The sequence below is a fragment of the Podarcis erhardii genome (genome assembly GCF_964252035.2).
Source record: "Podarcis erhardii genome assembly, chromosome: 1".
NCBI lineage: Eukaryota > Metazoa > Chordata > Lepidosauria > Squamata > Lacertidae > Podarcis > Podarcis erhardii.
Window position 1 is genome coordinate 138,871,295 of NC_138497.1, and position 26,539 is coordinate 138,897,833.

General features: G+C 44.1%; 1 protein-coding gene across 2 annotated transcripts in view; it reads right to left on the reverse strand.

Moving 5' to 3' along the window:
- Positions 1–26,539, reverse strand: part of CPS1 (carbamoyl-phosphate synthase 1) — a 215,805-nt gene that overhangs the window by 13,590 nt on the left and 175,676 nt on the right. For both annotated transcript variants that reach the window (XM_081856008.1, XM_081856007.1), the window contains 7 exons: positions 22,738–22,813; positions 20,900–20,977; positions 19,071–19,178; positions 16,276–16,365; positions 11,611–11,781; positions 9,837–9,911; positions 3,647–3,745 (listed from right to left, as the gene is read on the reverse strand). In XM_081856008.1, the coding sequence (XP_081712134.1) occupies positions 3,647–3,745; positions 9,837–9,911; positions 11,611–11,781; positions 16,276–16,365; positions 19,071–19,178; positions 20,900–20,977; positions 22,738–22,813 (697 nt within the window). The remainder of the gene's footprint in view (positions 1–3,646; positions 3,746–9,836; positions 9,912–11,610; positions 11,782–16,275; positions 16,366–19,070; positions 19,179–20,899; positions 20,978–22,737; positions 22,814–26,539) is intronic.

Below are 26,539 nucleotides of genomic sequence, written 5' to 3' on the forward strand. Positions count from 1 at the left end.
ACCGCTCTTATTGGTGGGAAGAACAACTGGAGGTGGGGTGGAGCAGGGAACTGCCGAGCGGGCCCTCGCACGCAGCGTCACCCGAGGCAACGGGGAGAGGGGGGCATGGACGTGTTGGGGGAGGATCCGGGGTTCGAGCACACCTGCAGAGAGATGGAAGCAGAGGAGATCGACGTTGACGAGCCCATTGCGGACTGGCCGGATCCAGCAGGCTGGCTGCACACCAGGGGGGAAGAACTGTATCCTGCACTCACCCCCACAACACTGGAGCACCCGGAACCCACACCAGAAGAGGGGGAAGGGGGGCTTCGAGGGGGGGATGGATGTCAGGGGCTCAGGAGCAGAGGCACAGGGAAGAGAGGAAATGGAGAGCGAAGGGGAAGAATCTGAGGGCAGCGTAGGAGAAGATGACAGTGGCCCGAGAGATTCCATGAGCCTCTCCAGCGAATCAGAAGATTCACAGAAGGGGGCGCCGATGGCCAGGGCAAGGGGGGTCCCAAGGGGGACACTCCAGAAGCAAGGGGCCAGCGGGGACTCCCAGAGCAGCAGTTGGAGATCAGGAGTTGGAGTTCTTCCCCACCAGAACGTAGTGGGGGGGAAGAGTCCCAGGTATCGGGGCCAGCGTCTCCCCCAGCAGGGAGAGAAGATGAGTCAGGGCTGACCACGCCTCCATTGGAGAGTTAGGGAACGGAGGGGAAGTCAGGTCCAGCTAGCCTCCCGGAAGAGGGAAGCAGTGACAGAAGCAGTGTCACGGTCAGGAGGAAGGTCACTGGGTGGGCGCGAGAGCCAAGTTCAAATGTACAGGCGCGCGGGACAGCAGAGAACCCGGATTGGGAACCAGGTCCTAAAGCCCGCCGGAGGCAGGGGGAGGAGTCAGGGGACTCAGCGTCAGAAGAGTCCAGAAAAGGGAATGCCCCAGCGGACAGGAGGACCCAGAGGAGGAGAGAGCAGAGGAAGAGGTGGAGCAGGGCTAGAGTCTTAAACTGGTGTCAGAGGGGAGGAGATTCAGACGGAGCTTCGGCGGTCTAGGGTTTAAGACGTAGATCTGCGCGCCACGGCTTTGAAATAGAGACTGAATTTCAATAAAGACTTTTGTATATAACAACGATCTGGCGTTGGTCCTCTGTGAGCTGGGACCTTGGGCAGCTCTGACAACCAGCCATTGTTTTTAATCTAGAAAGTTGTTTTCTGGGTGCCTAATTCTGCAACAGTATAATGGTATTCACAGTCTGGATCCTTCTCTTTAGCACTGGACTGAGGCTACCACTCTCAAATGCATAGTTCAACGTAAGGAAATTAAATAGGACATTTCCTTAGCATTTCAATCTATTCTGGCTTCCAGTCTTATGCAAGCTATTCTGTTAATATCCCACCTTTCATTATAGAATTCTGGACAGTACATATGTACACACACACTAACTATATTATACCTACACTTCACAGCATGTGCCCAGCAATTTGCACTCTCCTACCAGGCGTAATTCACTGCATGTAAATGATTGCTGGGTTTTAGTTGAGAAGTTGCTAAAAGAGGTAAGCTGGAGCAGGCTAGGTTTTGGGAAAAGTTTTTTGTAGTAATACTACTTGGGCACCATGCTAGCAGCTACGGAATAACCTGTACAAGTGAACACTGGCCAGCTATTCTGAAAACCCATCACAATGGAAGGACGGTTCCTGGGGAACACATAGCAGGATGGTGCCCGTCATGTGCTCAGAGCATGCATGCTGAGGGGACAGGAGCAGTTGCTCAGTTCCATGTGTGAGCAGTTCACAGGTAGGATTGCATAGTCATTGTGAATGTTAACGTGTTAAGTGTATTTAAGGACCAGGTGCTTAGTCTGCGCTTCTCTTCCCTCCAGAGGAACGCAGGAGTCCAAAGGCCACTGTGAACATCCCACCACTCAGGGAAGAGAGACAGCACCAGGACCAAGTGCCCTCGTGAATTCACACACACTCAGAATACGCACAGCCTCATGCAGGAGATTGCCAAGAATTGGTCTCTGTGATCTGGACCTAAAAATAAAGCACTCCTTGGATGCTCTCAGCATTTTGTGATGCTCAGCATTTCTGCACCGCAGCTGTAAGACAGATGCACTTCTTCCCACAAGCATTACTAAATAGCCCAATCAGGAAAGGGAATTAAAAGAGCCATTCATCTAATGTTGTTTAATAGAAAATGCAAGGTTCCAGCCAAAAATCACTTCATTAGCATTGTCGGTCTCTTTCCCCCACCCCAACTCAAAACCATCAAAATGGAATCATCAGAACCTTCTGATGCAAATCAGCATCATTATTGTCATTTTATGAGACATACTGATGCCCCTGACCACTTCGGTTCAATAATTCAAGGGCACTATTTGTATTGAACGCAACTGAATTTGCAAGCATATTGGGAAGTGGGGAGGGGCAGCCTGGTGGGTTTGCCCTGAGTAAGCATTTGCAGAAGCCACCACTGTGCCTGACCCAGCAAAGGAAGACCTGGGGAGCGTTTCCCACCCAGGCTGCTCTTGAGGAGGGGGCTCTCGGAGGGTTCACGTGGCCTGGGCTAAGTTGTTTTCCAACACTGGCACCTTGGGGTGAAGGGCTGGAAATAAATAAATCACCACAAGATTTACAACAGCTGAACTACTGCTCTTTGGGATGTGTTCAAGAAGGAGACTGAGAGGGGAGCAAGGAAACAGCATGGATTTAGCAGAGGCCAATAACATCTGTTCAGCAGAGCACACTACAACATATGGCACAGCCCTACAGTTTGTAGGGATATGAATATCTACCCCACTCTAAAGTGCTAAACAGCGAAGAACAGAGACACAAAGCCAGAACTATTTTTGCCCCAAGAACATACCCGTTTGTAATCAAAGCTGGCAGTAGAATTCATTTTCCATGTGTAATAGTAGCTTAGTAGTGTCAATTCTCTTCAAGGCAACCCCGCTGCCATGACAGTATTGCCTCCCCCCACCCAGCAGGGCAATTCTTGACTAAGACCTGCTTTCTGAGGTTGAAACTTGTGGGCCCAATTCCCACACCCGGTCTCAGCATCTGTAATAATCATTCACAGCCTGGAAAGTCGGTATTGTTTTTAATTATTTTCTTATTGACTTTATGCAGGGTGTAAGCTTATTACAAGCACAGTGGGGGAATTGCAAAAAGGCCATCAATTTTTTTTTATGAGACCCCAAGCATTTTCTAATCTCAGATGTAGTGACTGATCATTTGGGGAACAGACACACATGCCTTGTGGAGATTTATGAACGTATCATACTTCTGTGTCTCCTGCTTGTAATTACCCCGAGGCAGTTAAGGAGCATTGCAGGAGGAGGGGGTGGCGGGGAGGGAAGTCTCCTTGAATTTATTTCTTTATTTTGGTTGTGCTCCTTTTATTGTCCTGAAATGAAGGCCTGATTTAGAACTTCAAATGCAGCAAAGGAGTGAGCTCAACGTAGCGCTATGCCAAGATCCACCAGGACAAGCATTGGGGCAGGAGAGGTGGGGAGAGCAAGCGCAAGTCCCTTGGCAGGGCTTCCACATCCATTTGAATAGCGCAACCTGAATTTTCCAGCATATAACTGAACTCCACCAGAAAATAGCAACAGTCTAGAAATGACCTTGGAGAGCTCCCATGCCTTTTCTGCAGTATCAAACTCACCTGGATTCCAAGCAGAATTCCCTTCTGTGGCAGCTTAAACCCAGTAGACAGCATCGCTTTAAGGAAGGCAGAATGGATATTCTCCCCAAAGCAAGCCACCTAGACAGTGGAAAGGTTAGAGGGGAGGAAGGAAAGTGAAAAGAGGATTCCTGCTGGATTACGGACAAAATGAGTACGCATTTGAAGAAAAGGGAAGAAATGTTCTTCTCCTAGGAATCCTAGCCTCCCCTCCTTCAACAGTTCTTCCTCTCTTTGTCAGGAGCCAGCAGGGAAATGGCAGATCAGCACAGACAAATCTTTTATTTTAATTAAGCAATAATGAAGGAATAAGCAATGCTTTACTCTCAAATAGCACACCATGGAGCAACATAAATGGATCCTGCTATGAATTATGTGGATGCCAAACACAGCTTCTGGTTCACACAGTATGCATGTGTTCTGCAAAATGTTCATAATACTTAATGCTTAAATAACAGCAAGGGTTATAAACGCTACCCTGGGCCCATCAATGAATGCTACAGCTTGCAGTAGAAACGCACAGTTGCTTAGCATGAGTTTCTAGGCATTTCCTGAGGATTTGTGAAACCAGAGTATTTAAGTACACAGATTTTGACTGGAACACAGCAAGGAACATCTGGATACTATATAGTTTTGCAGGCCATTTCCTAGAGGTTGTTAAAACATGGGATAAGGATTAGTCTGCCAGATTAAGGTAGCACAGGGCTGGTGCTAAGAACTAGGACCATACAGGTCCCAGAGGGCGGTGAATGTAGAATGGATAGTTGCTGGACAAAACAAAGGTCGAGGGGTATGGCTTTTCCCTTCAAACCTGCACTGATGAAAGCACCAGGGAGCAACAAAAGGTAAAGCAGTCCCCTTTAAGGCCAGATTTTAATGTCTCAGAGACCTCCTAGGTGTCATCATGAGTAAGCATTTCTCCAACTTGTTTGGCATTTCTTCTCTGTTTGGCAACACTTCTATCAATACGACTGCCTGCTTCTCTTCCTCGAGTGCTGCTCAGGACTTCCCAGCAGTGGGAGACTCAAGTCCTTTACAGGAGGGACATGTGGGCCCTCACAATGTCTCTGTCATGAGGTGTTCTGGCTGTGAGCCCTGGAAGACCTGCTCCCTGCCTTGCAGGCCTTCCCCCCCCCCCCCGGCCTGAGAGGGCGAGACTCCAGCTGCAAAAGCTGTGGCTGCTGAAAAGGCTTGAGGCAGCCCCAGAATTCTGGGTTCAGGGGGGCACCTAACTGGCGACGAGGATGGGATCTATGGACATCAGAGCACAGCCAGACGCGGCCACCCTCTGAGCTGAGCTGAATTACAGTGCTGAAACACTGAGCATCACAGAGCAGAACCAATTTAGAGCTGACCGTTCTGGCTAGGGCACTGTGTTCCATCCATCGCCTCCATGTCGGCATCGGAACCATGGCTTCACTCGTGCCTCTACCGCCGTTTGCCCCAGCCTCTGAATCATGGGACTCCTACCTCGCTCGGTTCGACTGCTACCTTCAAGCAAATGAGCTGACAAGAGGGTCTGTAGAGCAGCCTTTGTGGCCCCGAAGTGTTCGTGATGGCCCTGAGCATCGGTTGCGCCTCTAGCAGTCCAGGCAGAGCCATGGGACACGATTCAAGAGAAGCTACGCAACCACTACGTGCCAAAGCTGTCCAAGATTGCTGCCCGCCATGCGTTCTACAGGCTGCAATGCACTGCAAGTTCCGAGACTTAGACGATGCCCTGATGGATCGATTCGTCTGCGGGGTCCGGGACATCCGTCTGCAACGGCATCTCCTCGCCAGGCCTGACCTCACGCTGCAGAAAGCCATTGAGGAGGCCGTGGCCACAGAAGCTGCTGAACGCTCTGCCCAGGAAATCCGCAAGGCCAGTAACCCGTATTTAAAAGACTATGTTCACTGGGCAAACTGCACATGTAAAGCTGTATGGTGAATAGGGTCAATTAATATGCTTATGTGCCTTACTGAAACCAATAAGGGTATTGCTGTATGTAATGGAACCACTATGATTGTAACTAATGCCTTATCTCGGTGGGGAGGGGTGTTATGTATTGAAGTTCTCACCCTGGCCACCAGGAGTATCGTGTATATAGTTTTCACGTGTGTGTGTGTGTGTGTGTGTGTGTGTGTGTGTGTGTGTGTGGTTTTCACTCAGGTCCACGTCAGTTACTTTAGGCGGAAAACCCTGGGTTGTTGTTGCTACAATATTGACAGCCGGCTGCCTATAAAATCAGGCTGGCTGAGCTGTTTGCTGTTCAGTTCTGTTCCAGCTTACAAAAAAAGAGCTGCTCTGGAGAAATCGCTGCTTCGTCTGCTATGTCTAACCACTATTCAACACCTATGGCCCCCGGTATCAGTATCAGTTTGGGGAGAGGCACAAAATGTGGGGTTTGTGGCACAAAATGAACGTAAAACTTTGGCATCTGTTTGAAGGGGATTGGACAAAGTTGGATTTTTGGGTGCCAGCTTGTAACCCCGGGCTGAGTATCAATTACTTAGTTTTGGGGGGGCAGCACAAAACACAAGCTTTGTGGCATAAACGGCACAAAACAAGCACACAACTTTGGCACTAGTTTGGAGAGGATCCAAAATTTAGGGTTACACATCATCAAGCTCCAGGTCACCAAGCCTCAGCTTCCACAGCCATGAGCCACCATTGGCAGGATTGGCAGCAACAGCAGCAGATGAGTTTTAAGCTTATGATAATAATTGTACTTTCTTAATTACACTGTTTTAAATGTGCATTTTCTATTTTTTCTTAAGTAATGCTTTATTTTTGTAATGTTTTATATATATACAGTGAGAGAGACAGTGTGTATGTGTGTTAATGTTGCTTCGTTAAGTATGCATTCTGAAGTTGACCGCCTTCATAATCTTTTGTTTTGAAATCTTTAAGATAATACTTTAGTTTCCTGTTAATTATTTTGCTTTGAAGGTATGCTTTACATCTGACTTTCTTCTGGATTGTTTCATTTGATTTTTTTTAAAACTCAAACCACTTTGAGTTTATTTCTTTGAAATATATAGCAGTACAGAAATGGAATGAATAATAATAAATATAATAATAATAATGAAGATGATGATGATGATGATATTTACAAATACAGATGCTGAAGCAGTAGTACAGGGTAGAGCAGAAGCAACACAGGAAATACTAAGTTCAGGATTTCAAACAAAGGAACAAACAATGGAGCAAAGGCTTCTCCTAAGGAATGATGTTTGCAAACATGCTTGCCAGTTTCCCCCTCATGCACATTCGCTTTCTCTCCCAGGCTCCACCAAGGCAAAATAATTCCACCTTGGACAGGACTTCAATTCAAAGTGATAAAAACGAGCTTAATGGCCCATTAGTAAACCATTAATCTGTCACTCACTATCAGCTAGTAGGGTATGCAAAACCCCAAAGAGGCAGATCAACATGGATGTAACAATATTATGAGCCTGAATATAATTAACCCTAACAATTGCATTCTGTTCTACACATCATTCTAGATAGCAATAGCTAAATCGTGCACATGGGGAAGGGAAACATCATCTCAAAAGTATTAGGGTTCTTTTACTGGCAATCATATCAGCGGTTGGAAATTCAAATTTAAATCAAAATTTATTCCACATACTTCGCTATATAGTGACAGCATAGTCACATGGGCAGAAAGTTCTGTGTGTATTTAAAATGCATTTGGAGAATAAGTGGCTGTTTTACCATTAGAGTTATGACCCTCCATTCACTGGTAAGAAAGACCTTCTCTACTCGTCTGTTTTATGGCAATTGTGAATATGGATCTTTCAAAGTCATAAAAGTTAATAATCTCTCATTTATGACTAAAATATTCTCTCTCTCCATCTAACATGCAGAAAACTAATCCTCACCCCTTGGCTAAACTACTGTTCTTTTTTTGTTTCTCAAGATGTCAACTCCTTTCAGAAAGTTAGAAGGAGAATCAGACTATTTCATCCAATTTGCTGCAGTTAAAGATTGGACTACAATTGGAAGAGTAGAATAATATATTTTTAAAAATCTCTGAAATGAGCAGAATCGACAATATTCCAGTAATATATTTGCAATACTCTGCATGAAATATATCATATACCCTATAGATACTATATGTCAAAATTGAACACTTATGATCCTATTCATCATATTTATTTTGTAATTATTGGGAGTAAATCCATTGCATTCATCGGGATTTACTCCTGAGTTATAGAATAGGGCTGCATATGTCCCAGATTAATTTGAGGTGCTTGTGCATACAAATGTTTAGGATCACAAAGGTCTACATGGAACCCCTTCATTTCCATTTAAAATACAATTCTCCTTTATTTTTAACACCTCAGCAGTGCCTACTGGCTATAATATGCATGTACATTTAATTGCCCTATCTAGAATGAGTCTAGATAGAAGGGACCTTGAGGTCCCCTTGTCTCATCTCCTACTCAGACCCATGGGTAGGCTTAACTGTGTGGGTAACATGAAAGTGGGTAAAATGGAAACTCTCCTTGACCATTAGCTCCAGTCGCGGACGACTCTGGGGTTGCAGCACTCATCTTGCTTTATTGGCCAAGAGAGCCAGCATTACTAAGCCACTTCTGGCGAACCAGAGCAGTGCACAGAAACGCCGTTTACCTTCCCGCCGGAGCAGTACCTATTTATCTACTTGCACTTGACGTGCTTTTGAACTGCCAGGTTGGCAGGAGCAGGGACCGAGCAACGGGAGCTCACCCTGTTGCGGGGATTCGAACCACCAACCTTCTGATCAGCAAGTCCTAGGCTCTGTGGTTTAACCCACAGCGCCACCCGCGTCCCTCTAATACATACTTAGTGCTATAGAATAAAAGCCTTAAGGCACCTAACAAACGAACCCATAATAAAGGAACATGCAGTGGATTCCTTCCTCTCCTGGGATATGCTAATTAGAGTGAAGTTATGGAAACGATCCAGAAATGGTATTATATCTGCAGCCATTCAGGGTTTGAAGAGTCCTACCTGCAGTTCTTTTTCTGCATTACACATCATGATGGTAACCAAGCAACCATAAAATATTACCCCAGGTATGTTACCCTGACGTAACTTCACAGTTCCAAAAAAGACCAAATATTCCTGTTTTGAAGTCTAGTGTTGTTTCTGTGACGCTGCATTAATGAGGATTTTGAAGGTTGTATATATTTGTCTGTCAGGAGCTGGCTAGGTATTTCATAAAATGTACTCTCTGTCACTCTGGAATATTTACCAGAACCTGACAGCTCTCTGTGAGGAAAAACAAACAGGGAGTTCAGGCCTTTGCAATGATCATCGCAAATAGATAGGACTCAGACACAAATGAAGAGGGACATCCAGTGGTCAAAAAAAGTTACTTTCTGCAGATAATCAGTTTGGTTAAGAAAGGTTAGATGTCTTTGCACTGGGTGGGGGGAAATGGCTTCCAAGGTCTACATTGCTTGCCCCCCCCTACCCTACCCTGAAGACACCTAGCAATTTAAGTACAGGTAACTCACAACTTATGTGCATTAAACTTTTATGCATTCAGCTTTACACGCTTCGCAAACCTTTTAAACAAAAAAACGCAAAAATTAAAAAGGAGGCAGGCATGGGGGGGGCGCTTGGCAACCCCACCTGCCATTGCACCCAATGTGTTTTGACTACAGTATATGCAATTTTGGCTTTATATGCTCTCCCCAGAATGTAATCCCACATAAGTTGAGAGTCACCTGTACAATAAAGATACATTTAGTGAGGTGTCTTTTAAAAATGACCTACTCTCCAGTAAGAATCAGATTGTGGAAGCGCTGACTCAAGAGGGATCCTGGCCAGTAGAGTGAGTCAGCTGCCTTAAATGAACAACAGCTGAGGAGCTAGAAGTAGAGACTGCAGTCTGAAGTCATATTTGAAGTAGAACTGTACAGTGGTACCTCGGTTTACAAACTTAATCCGTTCCGGAAGTCCATTCTTAAACTGAAGCCATTCTTAAGCCGAAGTGCGCTTTCCCTAAGGAGGCCTCCCACTGCCGGTGCCCTTCCACCGTTCGGATTCTGTTCTTAGACCGAGGTAAAGTTCACAAACTGGGACACTACTTCCAGGTTTGCGGAGTTCGTAAACCGAATAGTTCGTAAACAGAGCTGTTCTTAAACCGAGGTACCACTGTATTGACGTTATGAGATAACATCTAAAAATTAGTACCTCCCCGGTGGATGCCATTTCACATCGGAGAATAGGGTCAACATCTCTCAGACGGGGCCAGGAGAACATTGGAGCCTAGAAAAAGAGAAAGAGAATAAACTGATGCTCCACTAAAATTTTGACACCAGCCCTCGCCCAACTTGTTACAATGAGAGGTACGGAATTAAGTGCTCAAGAATTACGTTTGCGGCAGAAATAGTAATGATTTTTCTAAGGCTTGCACATGCTGTGACCCAACAACCCAAGCGCAGCCCATGGGTGTTCCAGTGTGGCCAGCCAGGTGCTTGACCACTCTGCCACCCCAGCAAAAACATGGGGAAGAAACGCATGTACTCTGGCAGACTACGGTTCATATTTCCTTGGTCTGCATTTATACTGCTAGGTTGTAAATTTTGGAGACCTGCTCTTGGAGACTATTCATATTATGCGTACATGCTTAAAACATTTAGTACCATGTGGGTTGTTCAATGTGGGAAGAAATTAAATGCCATGTACTTCTATAACCCTAGGCTGAAATATGGTATCTGAAAATATTTCTCCTGTAAGTTATGTAATAAATATTTAAGCCTAAGGGTAAAATTGCTCTAGTTGCAGAGGGCAAGTGTGCCATGTTATGGCATCTAGGAACCCCTTCTGTCGATCTTAGCACCTAAAGGGGTCTGTGGGGAAGGAGGCAGCCTTTGAGGTATTGGAGGCCTGTGTCATTTAGGGCTTTAAACACTAAGCATTTTGAAGGGAGCCCAGAAATGAACTGGCAGCCATGAGGCTGTTTTAAAATAGGAGTTATATGGACTCTGAAGTGAACAGCAGCCAGTAAGCTGGCTGCTGCATTTTGGACCAACTGAAGTTTATGAGTCATCTTCAAGGACAGCCAGGGACCCTCCTCTGTTCACCAAGACATTTATACAAATACCCACAATTTTTCTTGCAGCCTCATTCCCCTAAACTTGTCCAGTTATCCTTCTTTAGTGACAGGGTGGAAAACAGAGATGGACGGGGACAGACAATCCAACCTAGAGAAGCGGTTGTAATGGGTCCTCCTGTCTTGTGGCTGTGAGACAGACGCAGGGAAGCCTCCCCCTCTTTGACTTTTGACAAGTTTGGCTTGTGGCCAGATGTTTTGGGCTAGCTTTTTAAATGGGAGAGCAAAAGTTCAAAGGAAGACAGTATCAGGGTGTTGGTCTGGGGCACTTCAGGAGAAGGTAAAACTAATTAATAATAATGTGCTTAATATTTAAAAGGTTCTGTCAATCCCAAAGTGCCTGTTGAAATACTTCTAATTATTTCTGACATTTTAATAATCATACATGCCATAGGCACGTAAAAGCATTTTGTTGCCTCCTAGATAGACAAATCCTGTGGTTGTGACTTCCATACAAATAGCTAAAGCAAAACACAGATATACAACAAAGCTTCTTTTGGGGTGGAAATAACCAGAGAGAAAGGGTCCGAAACTATGAAATCCAGGGCTAACCGCTTCTAGATACAGCAGTGTCACCTGTCTCCTTTTGGTTAAGCACGCCAGCTGCCTCTGCACACAATAACGCTGCCAATATGGAAGAGTCATCCACTTTTGATGTTTCTAGTTTTTAATTCCAACCTTTACACACACACACACACACACACCCTTTTTGCCCATTGCATTCTCATCAAAAAGTGGGGATATTTAACCTATTTCTCTTACCAATATAACTCCTTTCCCCCCTTATCCATCAAATGAATGGGCAATCAGAGCTGAACATATCACATGAAGACTTAACTGCTTCAGGCTTACCTTAATGCCCACGTAGTCTGAAGGAATCATGGGTTTTGGCAGCGCAGGAAGGGTGTCCTCATGGACTTGCTCCCCAGTCATCACTTTAGTGGCCACATCAATGAAATCAAGACCAAGAGATTTGGACACAAATGGGAAAGAGCGTGAAGCTCGCAGGTTGCACTCTATCACCTGAGGATGAGGCAGGGAAAGCACCTTTAAACCCTGCGCTCTCATTGTGAGGAAAGACAAATGCCTTCCTTGCAGTGTTAGCCACTGGCAACACTCAAAACGTTTCTGGAAGTTAGACCTCATTTCCCACCATCTGAGAGTGAATAGAAATGACCACCTGCTACACTCCAAGCAGATATAGGCAACAGCAAGAGGAAAGGCCTAGTAGAGTCTCAACACTTTCTGAGATCACATATTTTAAAGTCAGACAACCTGTATCCCCAAATGGTTAATCATTTCCTTCAGTTCATGTTTTGCAGGATGGGCAACATGTCCCATAACTGAACACTGCAGGCTCATAAAGCTAAATTGTCTTATTCTGCGGGCACTTTCAGGGGGAGCCACAAGAGAAGTGTATGTAAGAGTCAAGGGGGCAAGCGTGGCACATTTGAGCGTGACAGGGCACTACCAATGGGCAATAACAATACAGGAGGGATGGCGAAGGGGAAACAAAGGATCTGTAGACAGGAAAGAATTAGACTGAAACCATAAGGGGATTGTTTCACGATACGTTGGGCCTCATCACTTTTCACTCTGAATTCCAAGCTCACATCAGAGAAGCAGGATAGGCTTTCATGAGAGCAGCTATGCTCCTTTATTGTAAGTATATGAAAGAAAGTTGCATACAGGCTTAAAAACAGTGTGCTGTATTACAGCACATGCACGAAGAAAATGGTGCCATGCTCCTACTGTTATAAGAAGGGAAGGGGACTTTTTTTTTAACCTTGTAGGATTTGGGGCCATCCATAGTGTGAGTCTTTGAGGAGCACAAACAGAGGCTGAGTTGCCCTTCTAGCCTTCAGAGAAGACTTTGATAATAATTGCTTGGACTGGGAGTGGGGGACAAACAATAAATTTTAAAAAATGTATATAGCAGCTTCAGGGGCCCCTGCAGAAGATCAGGAGAGAACATTTGATCTTCTCCCTTGCTCTGCTCCACAGTGGTCCCAACTCAAGTCCCTTCCCTACAATGCTGTCTCCACTGGCCTCAAATGAGTTTTCCCTCCTGGTGCAAATAGTAGCTTCCTGAAGGAGGGAGAGTTTTCAACAATGGACCAAGAAGGAAAAGGGTTAAACTCTCACTCCCACCTCCTGCTGTCCAAATATTGCTCTCCATCCACCATTGCCATCTACAGTTAATATTTTTTTAAGCTATCCATGCTAATTGCATTCATGCAATTAATGTCTTTCTTAGTTTGGTCCTGAAGTGCTGCAATAGCTGGGCCTGAGGGCTAGGAGTAAGTTTAGGCACTAGTTTTTTTTTACATGGGGGTGAGAGCTCTATGAAAATGTCGCCCTTTCAGTAAAACTGCTTTGAAGGCACACCATCGTCCTATGTTTTCTTCTATCCCTCTGCCTTCCGTTTTGCTCTCTAGCTATCCATAATGACCGTAGAAAGCAAAATAGGTATGTATTGTAGAGTCAAACTTGTGCTGTGCTAATAGGATGAGTCTCGTATAACATTCTTACCAATCTTATTTAGTGCTGATCTGATTTAAGCCCAGTGCTGAGCTAACACACTTGCTGAGAGACGGCAATTCTACAGAGCTTGCTTTATCCTCAAATTACTGCATTGTGTGGGCAGACAGAGTTCTTTTCTCAAAATTGTATCACAGGGCGCCTTATAAAGTGGTGAATGGCAGAGTATCAGTGGTACAAAGACCCATGTAGCAGCAAACAAGGCAGATATTATGTGCCTAGCACTGTCCCACGCGGTGCAGCAAACAGCGGCAACAGCCTTGGTGATTTTTCGCCCGGTGGGTATAATAACAATAACAATAACAATAACAATAACAATAACAATAACAATAACAATAACAATAACAATAACAATAACAATAACAATAATTTATTATTTGTACCCCGCCCATCTGGCTGGGTTTCCCCAGCCACTCTGGGCAGCTTCCAACAAAGATGAAAGATACACTAAAATGTCACATATTAAAAACTTCCCTGAACAGGGCTGCCTTCAGATGTCTTCTGAATGTCAGGTAGATGTTTATCGCTTTGACATCTGATGGGAGGGCGTTCCACAGGGCGGGCACCACTACCGAGAAGGCCCTCTGCCTGGTTCCCTGTAACTTGGCCTCTTCCAGTGAGGGAACCGCCAGAAGGCCCTCGGAGCTGGACCTCAGTGTCCAGGCAGAACGATGGGGGAGGAGACGCTCCTTCAGGTATACTGGACCGAGGCTGTTTAGGGCTTTAAAGGTCAGCACCAACACTTTGAATTGTGCTCGGAAACATACTGGGAGCCAATGTAGGTCTTTCAAGACCGGTGTTATGTGGTCTCGGCGGCCGCCCCCAGTCACCAGTCTAGCTGCCACATTCTGGATTAGTTGTAGTTTCCGAGTCACCTTCAAAGGTAGCCCCACGTAGAGCGCATTGCAGTAGTCCAAGCGGGAGATAACCAGAGCATGTACCACTCTGGCGAGACAGTCTGCAGGCAGATAGGGTCTCAGCCTACGTACCAGATGGAACTGGTAAACAGCTGCCCTGAATACAGATTTGACCTGTGCCTCCATGGACAGCTGTGAGTCCAAAATGACTCCCAGGCTGCGCACCTGGTCCTTCAGGGGCACAGTTACCCCATTCAGGACCAGGGAATCCTCCACACCTGCCCGCCTCCTGTCCCCCCAAAACAGTACTTCTGTCTTGTCAGGATTCAACCTCAATCTGTTAGCCGCCATCCATCCTCCAACCGCTTCCAGACACACAGGACCTTCACTGCCTTCACTGGTTCTGATTTAAAAGAGAGGTAGAGCTGGGTATCATCCGCATACTGATGAACACCCAGCCCAAACCTCCTGATGATCTCTCCCAGTGGCTGCATGTAAATGTTGAAAAGCATGGGGGAGAGGACAGAACCCGGAGGCACCCCACAAGTGAGAGCCCAGGGGTCTGAACACTCATCCCCCACCACCACTTTCTGAACACGGCCCAGGAGGAAGGAGCGGAACCACTGTATGACAGTGCCCCAGCTCCCAGCCCCTCAAGACGGTCCAGAAGGATGTTATGGTCGATGGTATCAAACGCCGCTGAGAGATCCAGCAGAACTAGGAAACAGCTCTCACCTTTGTCCCTAGCCCGCCGGAGATCATCAACCAGTGTGACCAAGGCAGTTTCAGTCCCATGATGAGGCCTGAATCCCGACTGGAAGGGATCCAAATGGTCCGCTTCTTCCAGGCGTGCCTGGAGTTGTTCAGAAACCACTCACTCAATCACCTTGCCCAAGAATGGAAGATTTGAGACTGGGCGATAATTGGCCATCGTGGCCGCATCTAAAGATGGTTTTTTAAGAAGCGGTTTAATAACCGCCTCTTTCAGCGGGTCTGGGAAGGCTCCCTCACGGAGGGAAGCATTCACCACCCCACGAAGCCCAGTCCTTCCCGGCTAGCTTTTATAAGCCAGGATGGGCAAGGATCCAGGAGATAGGTGGTTGGCTTCACTCGTCCAATCAGCCTGTCCACATCCTCGGAGGTAACAGATTGGAATTGATCCCACACAACTTGACTAGACAGGACTCTAGCACTCTCCCGCCCTGGCCCTGCTCCCACGGTGGAGTCTACTTCTTCCCGAATCTGAGCGATTTTATCTGCAAAATCACTGCAGGAGATCATATGGCCCGTACTGGGCCATATGTCGGGGCCGTACTGCCCCGATGTCGCAGGTGCTTCCGCTAAATTGTGAACCACCTGAAAAAGTCTCCTGCTGCTGTTTTCTGCAGATGCAATAGAGGCGGCGAAGAAAGTCTTCTTCACCGTCGCTATCGCCACTTGGTAGGCTTGATGTTGAGCTCTAACCTGTGTCCGGTCAGATTCGGAATGAGTTATCCGCCACCGGCGTTCTAGCCGTCTCAACAATTGTTTCATTGCCCTCAGATCCATGGAAAACTACGGGGCTACCATTGTTTCATTGCCCTCAGATCCATGGAAAACTACGGGGCTACCATTGTTTCATTGCCCTCAGATCCATGGAAAACTACGGGGCTCTCCGGGCTCCATGCAATCGGAGAGGGCGCTTCGGAGCCAAACAGTCAATAGCCCTGGTTAACTCCACATTCCAGCGGGCCACCAGGGAATCGGCTGAAAGGCCATCAACATGGGATAAAGCATCCCCTACCACTCTCTGGAAACCATTTGGATCCATTAAGTGGCAGGGGCGGACCATCCAAATCGGTCCCACCTCCCTGCAAGGGGAAGGCTCATGGAGAAGTCCAGTTGCACCAGGAAGTGATCTGACCATGGCACTTCTTTCGTTTCGCTTTTACTTAGTGTCAGATCACCAACATCCATAGAGGTAAACACCAGGTCCAAGGCATGTCCGCGGCTATGGGTTGGGCCAGACTTATTCAGGGACAGCCCCATGGGTATCAAGAAAAAGAGGGCTTTTGAAGGAGAGCTCCCTCTTTATTATGATGATGAGCCACTTTGTACATTGAGCTAAAATGGGTCTCACCAAGACTTCATTTCCCCGAATGAGAAATTGAACATTGAATGGTCCAGAGATAGCAAAGGCATCTGCAATCTTCCTGCTTGTAATTTTCACCTGAGAGAACAGAAGAAAGCATGTATTTACTCAGACAACCTCCTGCCCCCCAAAGTAAAACAACTACCACCGCAGCAACAACCTGAGAACCTGGAATTGGAAGTCCATTGATGGTGAACAGTACATATTTGACAGCTAGCTACAAGAGAAAGATACTGTTTCCATTGTCCGCTTCTGCGTTTTAAAAGAAGGAAAAGTAACTGAAAATTGATACTATTTTTCACCTTTGGAACTGTGTTGGAAAGGACTGAGTTTTTGAAACTGTTACAAGAGTGGAGCAAAGGCATCCAGCTGTAAGATAAGGACTGTGAGAAACCAGAGTTTGACCTTGAACATCCCAAGAATGTCGGTTAGGGAAGATTTAGTGTCTGCATTTTATAAGACAAACTATTTGTTGGAAAAGCTTCATACAAATTGACTAAGCTACTAAAATTGACATCTTGGGATCAAAAGTGGGTATCAACACAGAAGTTGTCAAGGATCCGGCACAGGAATCTATCATGACTGAACAAATCGTTGAAAAGGAGAAGGAGAAAGTTGCTGTGGTCGAACCTAAAGTAATACAAGGGGGAGCCTTAACCTTACAGATGCAAATTGAGGATTACAAATTGAGGCCCTTTATGATTGAAACTAGAAAAAGCCAGATCTTGAAGATTGGAGCCTGGCCTGGTCTGGAAAAGGAAAGTTGGAGAGATTCACAGAATCACAGAGTTGGAAGAGACCACAAGGGCCATCGAGTCCAACCCCCTGCCAAGCAGGAAACACCATCAGAGCACTCCTGACATATGGTTGTCAAGCCTCTGCTTAAAGACCTCCAAAGAAGGAGACTCCACCACACTCCTTGGCAGCAAATTCCACTGTCAAACAGCTCTTACTGTCAGGAAGTTCTTCCTAATGTTTAGGTGGAATCTTCTTTCCTGCAGTTTGGATCCATTGCTCCGTGTCCGCTTCTCTGGAGCAGCAGAAAACAACCTTTCTCCCTCCTCTGTGTGACATCCTTTTATATATTTGAACATGGCTATCATATCACCCCTTAACCTCCTCTTCTCCAGGCTAAACATGCCCAGCTCCCTTAGCCGTTCTTCATAAGGCATCGTTTCCAGGCCTTTGACCATTTTGGTTGCCCTCCTCTGGACACGTTCCAGTTTGTCAGTGTCCTTCTTGAACTGTGGTGCCCAGAACTGGACACAGTACTCCAGGTGAGGTCTGACCAGAGCAGAATACAGTGGCACTATTACTTCCCTTGATCTAGATGCAATACTCCTATTGATGCAGCCCAGAATTGCATTGGCTTTTTTAGCTGCCGCGTCACACTGTTGGCTCATGTCAAGTTTGTGGTCAACCAAGACTCCTAGATCCTTTTCACATTCCCCAATGCAGGGATCTGGATATGGATTTGGGTCAGGAGGAGATTGGAGCTTTTGGGGCCTTTGGATTTGGAGGAATTTTGAAACAAGATTTGGAATGCTTTATGGATCCTAGCTTTAACTATGGAAATCTGGCTGTCCTGTTAAGAAGGAATAAAGGCATTGTTGGGATGGAGCTCCCCCGAGATCTGCTTTTTAGCACTAAAGATTATGAAGAAGATCGGCAGAAGGGACGTGAAGAAGAGTTAAGAGCCTCGGATATAAGATCTCCAGGTTGATGGACTGTTTGGAGTTGACAGAAGGGACGGCAGAGGCCGAGACCAGGGAGAGGAGACAGTGGAAGAAGATTGGGAATTTAAAGTTTATATTTGGAAATTTTGTAAAAATTTAATGAGGGAGAGAAAAATCGTGGAATGAAATTTTTATGACCCTAGTGGAAATGTTTTAAGAGTTTAAGTTCAAATAGATATATTAATTTTAAGGAGAAATAAGATTAAAAAAAAAGCAAAAACGGATTGTTAATTGGCGAAAGAAGAGAATGTAAGATTATAGTACATTAAGATAGATTATAAGGACAAAATAAAGAGGGAAAGGATTTGCTGAAATATTTAACTGAATTAGAATACAAAAAAGGGAGGTGGGAGGAGGTCAAGGAAACAAGCAAATGAAAGATATATTATCTGAAGGTTTGATGTGTTTTCCTTTTTCCTTAATCTTTTTTTTTTCCTTTTTTTATTTGTATGGTATTCTTTTTTTTTAATGTGATACATTGTTTTGTTTTTTGTTTAATTTGGTGTTTTTCTGTTTTATCTGTAACCTTTAAAACCTCAATAAATATTATTTTTTTAAAAAAGAGAGAACCTAGAATTGGACAGCCACCGCTCCCTTGAACATCTTGCAGATAAGTGCTGGCTCTTCACTGTCAGAACTGCCCCAAATTACGCCTGAGAATGAGCTCCAAGTTGCGTTTCCAGGCTTGCTTCATCCCTCCCTAACTCCCCCTAACACAGCAAATAAAGGAAGCAGCCAGATCTGCAACATGGAGGACTAGTAGGTCTCTCTATTACTTATGGATCAAGACGATGCAAATAATGTATCTCTGAGTTAACTTGCTTGCCCTGAGGCAGAACACATATTGGATTGCTGTAGTGCCTTGGCACAGAACATACACTAGCCTTTTCCTCTCTTTTTAAAACAAACTCTGTGAGAGCTACCCAATTCCACTCTGGTGGCCATAATTGTTTTCAGTGTGTCTCTAAAGAGTTTATTAGTATAGTTAATAGTGTCCACGGTCTAATGCTGCCCGTTATCATTAAAACAAAACAAAACCACACTGACCTTCTCCAAGGCTCCTTGGCTAATTGTTTGTGCAGGGAACATCAACGTAGCATCTCCAGAGTGAACACCAGCATCTTCCACATGCTCAGAAACAGCATGACAGATAACCTGCTCAAAAAAGAGCCAGTAAAAGTGTTAGTATGTAATAGCAAACTGTGGTAGCTAAAATGGCTGTGAGCCAGTGCTTCGTGGTTAAATAAGCTGTACAATGTTTAAAGCCATGGTTTTCCCAGTAGTGATGTATGGAAGTGAGAGCTGGACCATAAGAAGGCTGATCGCCGAAGAATTGATGCTTTTGAATTATGGTGCTGGAGGAGACTCTTGAGAGTCCCATGGACTGCAAGAAGATCAAACGCATCCATTCTGAAGGAAATCAGCCCTGAGTGCTCACTGGAAGGACAGATCCTGAAGCTGAGGCTCCAATACTTTGGCCACCTCATGAGAAGAGAAGACTCCTTGGAATCATAGAATCATAGAGTTGGAAGAGACCACAAGGGCCATCGAGTCCAACCCCCTGCCAAGCAGGAAACACCATCAGAGCACTCCTGACATATGGTCGTCAAGCCTCTGCTTAAACACCTCCAAAGAAGGAGACTCCACCACACTCCTTGGCAGCAAATTCCACTGTCGAACAGCTCTCACTGTCAGGAAGTTCCTCCTAATGTTTAGGTGGAATCTTTTTTCTTGTAGTTTGGAACCATTGCTCCGTGTCCGCTGGAAAAGACCCTGATGTTGGGAAAGATGGAGGGCACAAGGAGAAGGGGACGACAGAGGACGAGATGGTTGGACAGTGTTCTTGAAGCTACAAACATGAGTCTGACCAAACTGCGGGAGACAGTGGAAGACAGAAGTGCCTGGCGTGCTCTGGTCCATGGGGTCACGAAGAGGCGGACACGACTAAACGACTAAACAACAACAACAACAACAACAATGTTTAAACCTTGTTATCTGCTAACGACTGTTATCCCCAAATATCTTCTCTCTTCATTTACCAGCCTTCTTCTAATTTAACAGTCCAATTCTATACATTTCTACTCAAAAGCAAACCTGCTGAATTCCATAGGACTTACAGCCAGGTATGTATGCATAGTGCTGCAGCCTATTGTTGTTCTAAATATTTTGTTTTACTTAGGTCCAAGCTATCTGAAAGATTGAATTCCCTCATATGAACTTACCTGGAATGTTGGGTCCTCACTCCTGCCCTATTTTATAGGGTTTTCGTAAGGACTACAAAGTACCTCAAACACAGTATATGAATGAATACTTACTATTTTTATTTACTTCTATTTGTTATGCCAGGCTGTTTAACCCTATGGTGATGCTTGCAGTGGATGCCGGGAATTAGAGATCTCTGTGCACAATTACTGTACCATGGCATAATGGAGAGCCATTCCAGATCCATCACAGAATTCAGCTAACATTTTTCAAACTCTCAGGGGCAATCTGAGATATCCTCTGCTATGTGTGAACTGATGAGTCTGCTATACTGTATCTTGTTTCAAGCTTTGGCCTGGTTGGAATGGGTCCTTGAATTCTGATAACGCATTTTGCTTGCGTAGATGGAGATGAGAGTGGCATGTGCAGTTGTGCATAGTAACGAGCCTATTGTCCATGCATTGCTCCACCCACTTTTGCTGCTGGCCCCGCCCACCTCTGGCATGTGTTCCCCGAAAGGTTTCCCAGAAGAGAATGTTGCCCCCATTGTGAAGCGGGCTCCACATCCCTGATCTAGAACTTGGAATGAAACATTTGTTAAGCTGCTTTAATATTCCGTCTGTAAATCCTGGGAAGTATTTTTTTTAAGCATTATTTAAGGAAGAAGTTTGTACCTTTCCATTCTTTGCAACAGCATCCATTTCAACTTCCCGAGCTCCTTCAATGAATTTTGTCAGCACAACAGGGTGTTCCTATTGATATCACAAGGAAGAAAAAAAATATACATCCTGTATGACTATGATTTGGCACTGTGTTAGTAACTGGCATGAATTCTAGTATTTGAAATATTTCAGTAGAAAGAAAGGATGGGGGGGGGGAGTCATTGTAACAGAATCAGACTTAGCAAGTTTGCAGCCCCCTCTTGGCTATGGAGTCGACATTTGGAAATGAACTGAAAATTGCCATAATGATTTGCAGCCTACATGGCATAAGAGCTGGTCTCTTTGAAAACCGAGCTTCTTCTGAGAATGTGAAAATCCAGTCCAGAAAATGGAAGCGTCTCTAAATGTAAAAACATGAGTTTTATCTCAGCTTAAGCATTAGGAAACCCGCACTGATGGGGTGGGGTTAAAGTTGTTGCAATTGTTTGTAGCTGAGAAAAGTTTAATAAAGTTGTGGCCCTCCAACAAGCACATTCTGGGGAGTGTGAGTAATGGCGGCTGCTGCTTCTACATACGCAAAATGAGTTATTATTACTCGGGAATCATGTGCAATTAAAGAACATTAGCAGGAAAGATTCACAGACTGGCTTAAGAACTTTCATGTAATTTCAATATGTTGTCTGAAAACAAACTCTTTAATCTTCCTTTCTTCACGCCTCTTCTACAGCTTCATCCTATACTGTACATCACTACCAATGGCAGTTACAGACGCAAGTCAGCAGAACGTATAATTGTTTAATACTGCACATAATGATTGCTCAGGATCTGTTTCCTGGGCATTGCCGTATGCTATTAATTCTCCTTAAAATTACAGACTACACTTTTCTTACTCCAACTGAACATCACCCGGCACACCAATCAAACTTATTTCCCATGAAAAGTACAAAATAAAAACAACCAACACCATTTTGTCCTGGATCTTCTGAAATACTTTCACTGGAAAATTGTGACTATCATCATTCACACTGCAATCTCTTTAGGCCAATAATGACAGCAGGTTAATGCTAAATGGAATGGTGCTCTTCCTTGGGCCAAAGGAAACACAGGCGGCACAAAGCAATGTAGTTAAAAGTTTTATTTATTTTCATTTTTTAAAAAACGAAGCCATGAAATTCAATTAACTAATAGGGGTATAAGCAAAGTTCACCTGATCTGGAAATTTAATAATAATAATAATAATAACAATAATAGTAATGAAGACGAAGAAGACAATAAACATCTGTTATGTACTGAGTTGAATAGGATCCAAACTGCAGCAGTCTGATTGGTCCTAGAACAATAGGATTCAGAATGCAGCAGTCTGATTGGTCCTAGAACAATGCAGCAGTATGATTGGTCGGCAGGAGCCACCCAATCCAGCTCCAGATAGAAGTGAATCCACAACCTGATTGGCCTACAGGAGAATTCTGGAATTAGCCAATCACGTGCAGCCCATTGTGTAAATAATGTATATAAAGCAGATACTTTGAGGGGACTTTCATTCCTCCTCACCACTATGAGCTGAATAAAGAGCATGAAATCACTTTGCGACTCTGAGTATATTTCAACATCCATGTGCATACACACTACTACTACAAATTTACAAATGCCTTAATCTTTTACTGTTACTATTAGAAATCAAAGGCACCTTTGTAAGAAGGAATGTTCCAAGTATCAAACAAGTTCCCAAATTAAGAGTGTCGGAACATGCAAGACTTCATGTGGATAAGCAAATTTAATCATATTCAAGTTTCCTAAAACAAATAAAAATCAAATGAGTGGAGGGAAATGAGGACAGTGTTGTATAATACCTGTGAAACTCTGGTTGCCTCTGCCAAGAACTTTTTCATCTCTTTTTCTGTATGGACTACATTCATTGCTGAGCCACTATGAAGGAAGAGGGTAGGGAAAGGTTAAAGATACTGTCATATCACACTTTTCATCTTCGGAAACTGTCTTCCATTCAACTCATCCTCCCAGTTCTTTCTTAAGCTGAAAGGATAAAGAAACACTTCACCAAAGGTAAACAATATTGAACTTACCCCTAAAAAGGTGAGTGCCCCCAAGATTATACCAAATCAGGGGGAAGGATTATTGACTAAAGATTGTGTAAAAAGTCTGGTTCTCCCCAAGATCTACTCTTGCTCAATCATTTGCAATGGTTTCACAGGTAACTTGGCATTGCTGAAAACAGCAGTGTGTAAAATGCTAATTCTGGGACAGTAAGTTTTCAGCTTGGTTTGTCATTCATATTTGATCTTCTTTCATAGTGGGTTATTTCACACAAAGCCCAAACAATTCCATTTTGGAATCACAAGAATCATGTCAGAGAAAGTTGAGAATGAGTGGACCTATTGTTTGTCATATCAAAATACAATGCCAACACAAATGTTCACAGTTTTCTCAAGGTTTGTTATTTCTGAATTTGGGGTTTGGTCAGCTATAATATCTGTGAGATACAGTAGTTTAGGTACACTGGAAAAAACAGGTAGGTGGGGATTCAGTTCACCCTCCCCCCACCCCCACCCCCCACAAGCCATGTATGCATTCTCTTTATGTAGTTGCTTTGCTATTTTCTAAAATCCTCAACATGGTGATTTTCAGCTCATGGTTTGCACTCTCGCCACATGGGGTGCCTTCAGAAGAAGAATATTTTTTATGGAAAAAGTAATCATGAAATTCCACCTTGAAAATATCCTTGTAAAGAGGATATGAACTTCCTGTTCAGAAACAAGGATGAAGCCATTATTCAAATTCATGCTCTATCCTGAGTTATCTAGCTAAATCATACAATCTCTATGACATTGTATGGTATTCACACACATTGCCTGGGGCCAACCCAGCAATATTTTTGATTTTCACAAACCCATAGATCTTGACGTTTGGCCTGAAAGAGACAGCCCAGGTTTGTTTTAAACTATGGTTCAATGCAATGTGTGAACAAGGTCATCAACTAAGAGTCTGTCTAGGTGAATTGTTTATAGAGTATGCTCTTGTCTTTTTAAAAATTTCTTCCACACCATCAGAATGATTCCTACTCTTTTTGAAGAATGAGACCAGATTTTGTTATCTGCACCATCTAAAGATCTTCTGCTCCTGAAACATCACAAAACCTCCCTTCGCTGTTTTGGTATTCAACCAGTAAAAATCTGACTTATGTCCAGGCACCTTTTCTTTAAAATAATTTTACCCTTGATATTCCAGAATTCTCTAATTGTTCTGCCTATAAAAATTGGGTTATGAGTGCGTGTATGTAGGTGTGTGTTTTTTTAACCATTTCACCCTCTGCATTCTGAAATTCTTTAAATTCTTCTGTCAGTAAAAATCTGACTCTTGCTAGTGCCCACCCCCTGCCTTGATGCTTAACCCCAGAATTTCAAAGAATCATACAGTTGGAAGGGACCATGAGGACCATTGCTTGAACCCATGAGCCTGAGATTAAGTGTCTCATGCTCCACCAACTGAGATATTCCCTCAGGGTGGAATAATAATAATAATAATAATAATAATAATAATAATAATAATTCTACCCCACCCATCTGGTTGGATTTCCCCAGCCACTCTGGGTGGCTTCCAACAGAAGGTTAAAAAATACATTCAAACATCAATCATTAAAAATTTCCCTAAACAGCTTCAATACCGCCTGATCTCTCGTCTGAAGTGACTCTGAAGTGGCACAAAACAGGTGTTGCTCAGGCACCATATGAAACAGCAGGAATACACCCAGTACCTTCCACACTATGGAACATATAGCAGGATCATACTGAATCTTCCTTGAAATATTGCAGTCTGGTGCCTATGTTATTCTGGAATACCAGCAGAAGAAAACACCACCACCACTGTGTGGAACCATGCAGCAAAATCCAAAAAGACAGAAGTGCTGCAAAATCCCTGTCCAGAAGAGCCCAAAGGTGGCAAATGCCTAACCTATTTGTGAAACACCTTTTCCCCTTAAGAGAAATTGGTGTTTGAAATGCTTTTGGAATTCAATACAGTTTTGTCTATGTAGTTGGTACTGTTGCTCTTTCATACCAAAATTTTAACCACTATGCTGCATCAGTTCTTGTACAATACTTCATATTATGGGATCTCTAGTTATTTTTTATTAAACATTCCACTGGAAATAATGAGGATGAAACCATTAAAGCTATGTGGAAGTTATTCCATGTGCCAATTACCTTCAAAAGAAGAGTAAACCTCCTTTTGCAAGATGTCCCTGTCTTTCTAAACAAAAGATCAGCACTTCAGACACATCAAAGAACTCCTTCTAGGCTTGAGAATCCTGTGGATTGCTTTAAAAAACCCATTCAAAAGAGGTTTTAATTGAATTATTTAACGGTAACTTACAGTTAATCATATCACGAAGGCCTTTTGCACTTATCAGATTCCCGCCCCCTGCTTAAACATTCTTTCCGCTTCCTTCAGTGCCAGGGTTGCATCCCTCAGATGGATAGTTTGCCTCTCTTCTATTATCAGAAGGCTTCAACTCAATTTCCATCTGCACGTGTGAACTGTGCTCAGCAAACTCTATTTCTCTTCCTACCCTCTCATCTGTGAATAAGCACTTTGCCACATTAAGCTTTGTTGAGGGAGTATTTAGAACATCTCTGCGCACTGATTCAGCTCATTCCCAGCTCTCCTTGTTTTGTTTTGTCAGCCATATCCTGAAAGAAAAGCAGCTGCCACGGCACATACTTGTCATAAAACTGTTACAGGTGAAAGAGAATTTCATATTGAAACTGTAGATATGGTCAACACAACACAGGTATGCCTATATTTCTCAATAATTGAAAAACGAGGCTGGCAAGATGCGTGTTGTGACATCCTTAGGGTAATGTACCATTACTCAGAGGGCTCCTCTCCCCATCTTATGATTGAATAATATGCAACAATAAATGTTAGAAATTTGAACAATGCTGGCATTTAATGGTAATACCAGACTTTTAGACATCTGAAGGCAGCCCTGTTTAGGGAAGCTTTTAATGTTTAATAGATTATTGTATTTTAATATTGTGTTGGAAGCCACCCAGAGTGGCTGGGGTAACCCAGCCAGATGGGCGGGGTATAAATAATAAATTATGATGATGATGATGTTAGGTTCCAGGAGGCCAACTGGGCTACCGACAGACCAGGTCCACTTGCAGGGGGCCAACCACTAGCTTTGCTCACTGCTGCCAGGTTTCCAACTTACCTTCAATTAAGCAAAACTAGTCTATTTGTAAGGAGGGTTGTCACCACCCTTTGGAGCCTTTGTCTTGTAATTGTTGTTTCACATGGTATATGCCTTACATTTTGTTATATAAGAAATTCTCTACTGATCACTATAGGAGTGGAAAATACGTGGGATCCAACTCCAAAAGGACAAATTCTATTTATCAAACCAGTGTTGGATGCTAGAGATATGGACTATGGGGTGCAGACTTTCCTGCTGTGGGCAGCATGTCAAATGCAACAGTGCTAACAGGATGGCTCCACCAGAAAGAAAGCGGACACCAACTTTGCTACAGTTTTAGCACATGCTGAAAACCCAGGAACTGATTCTGTTCAACTTCAGCCCAGCTCAAACCCAAGATCTGCTGGGATGAATTTGGGCCTATGCCATCGTAACTCCAT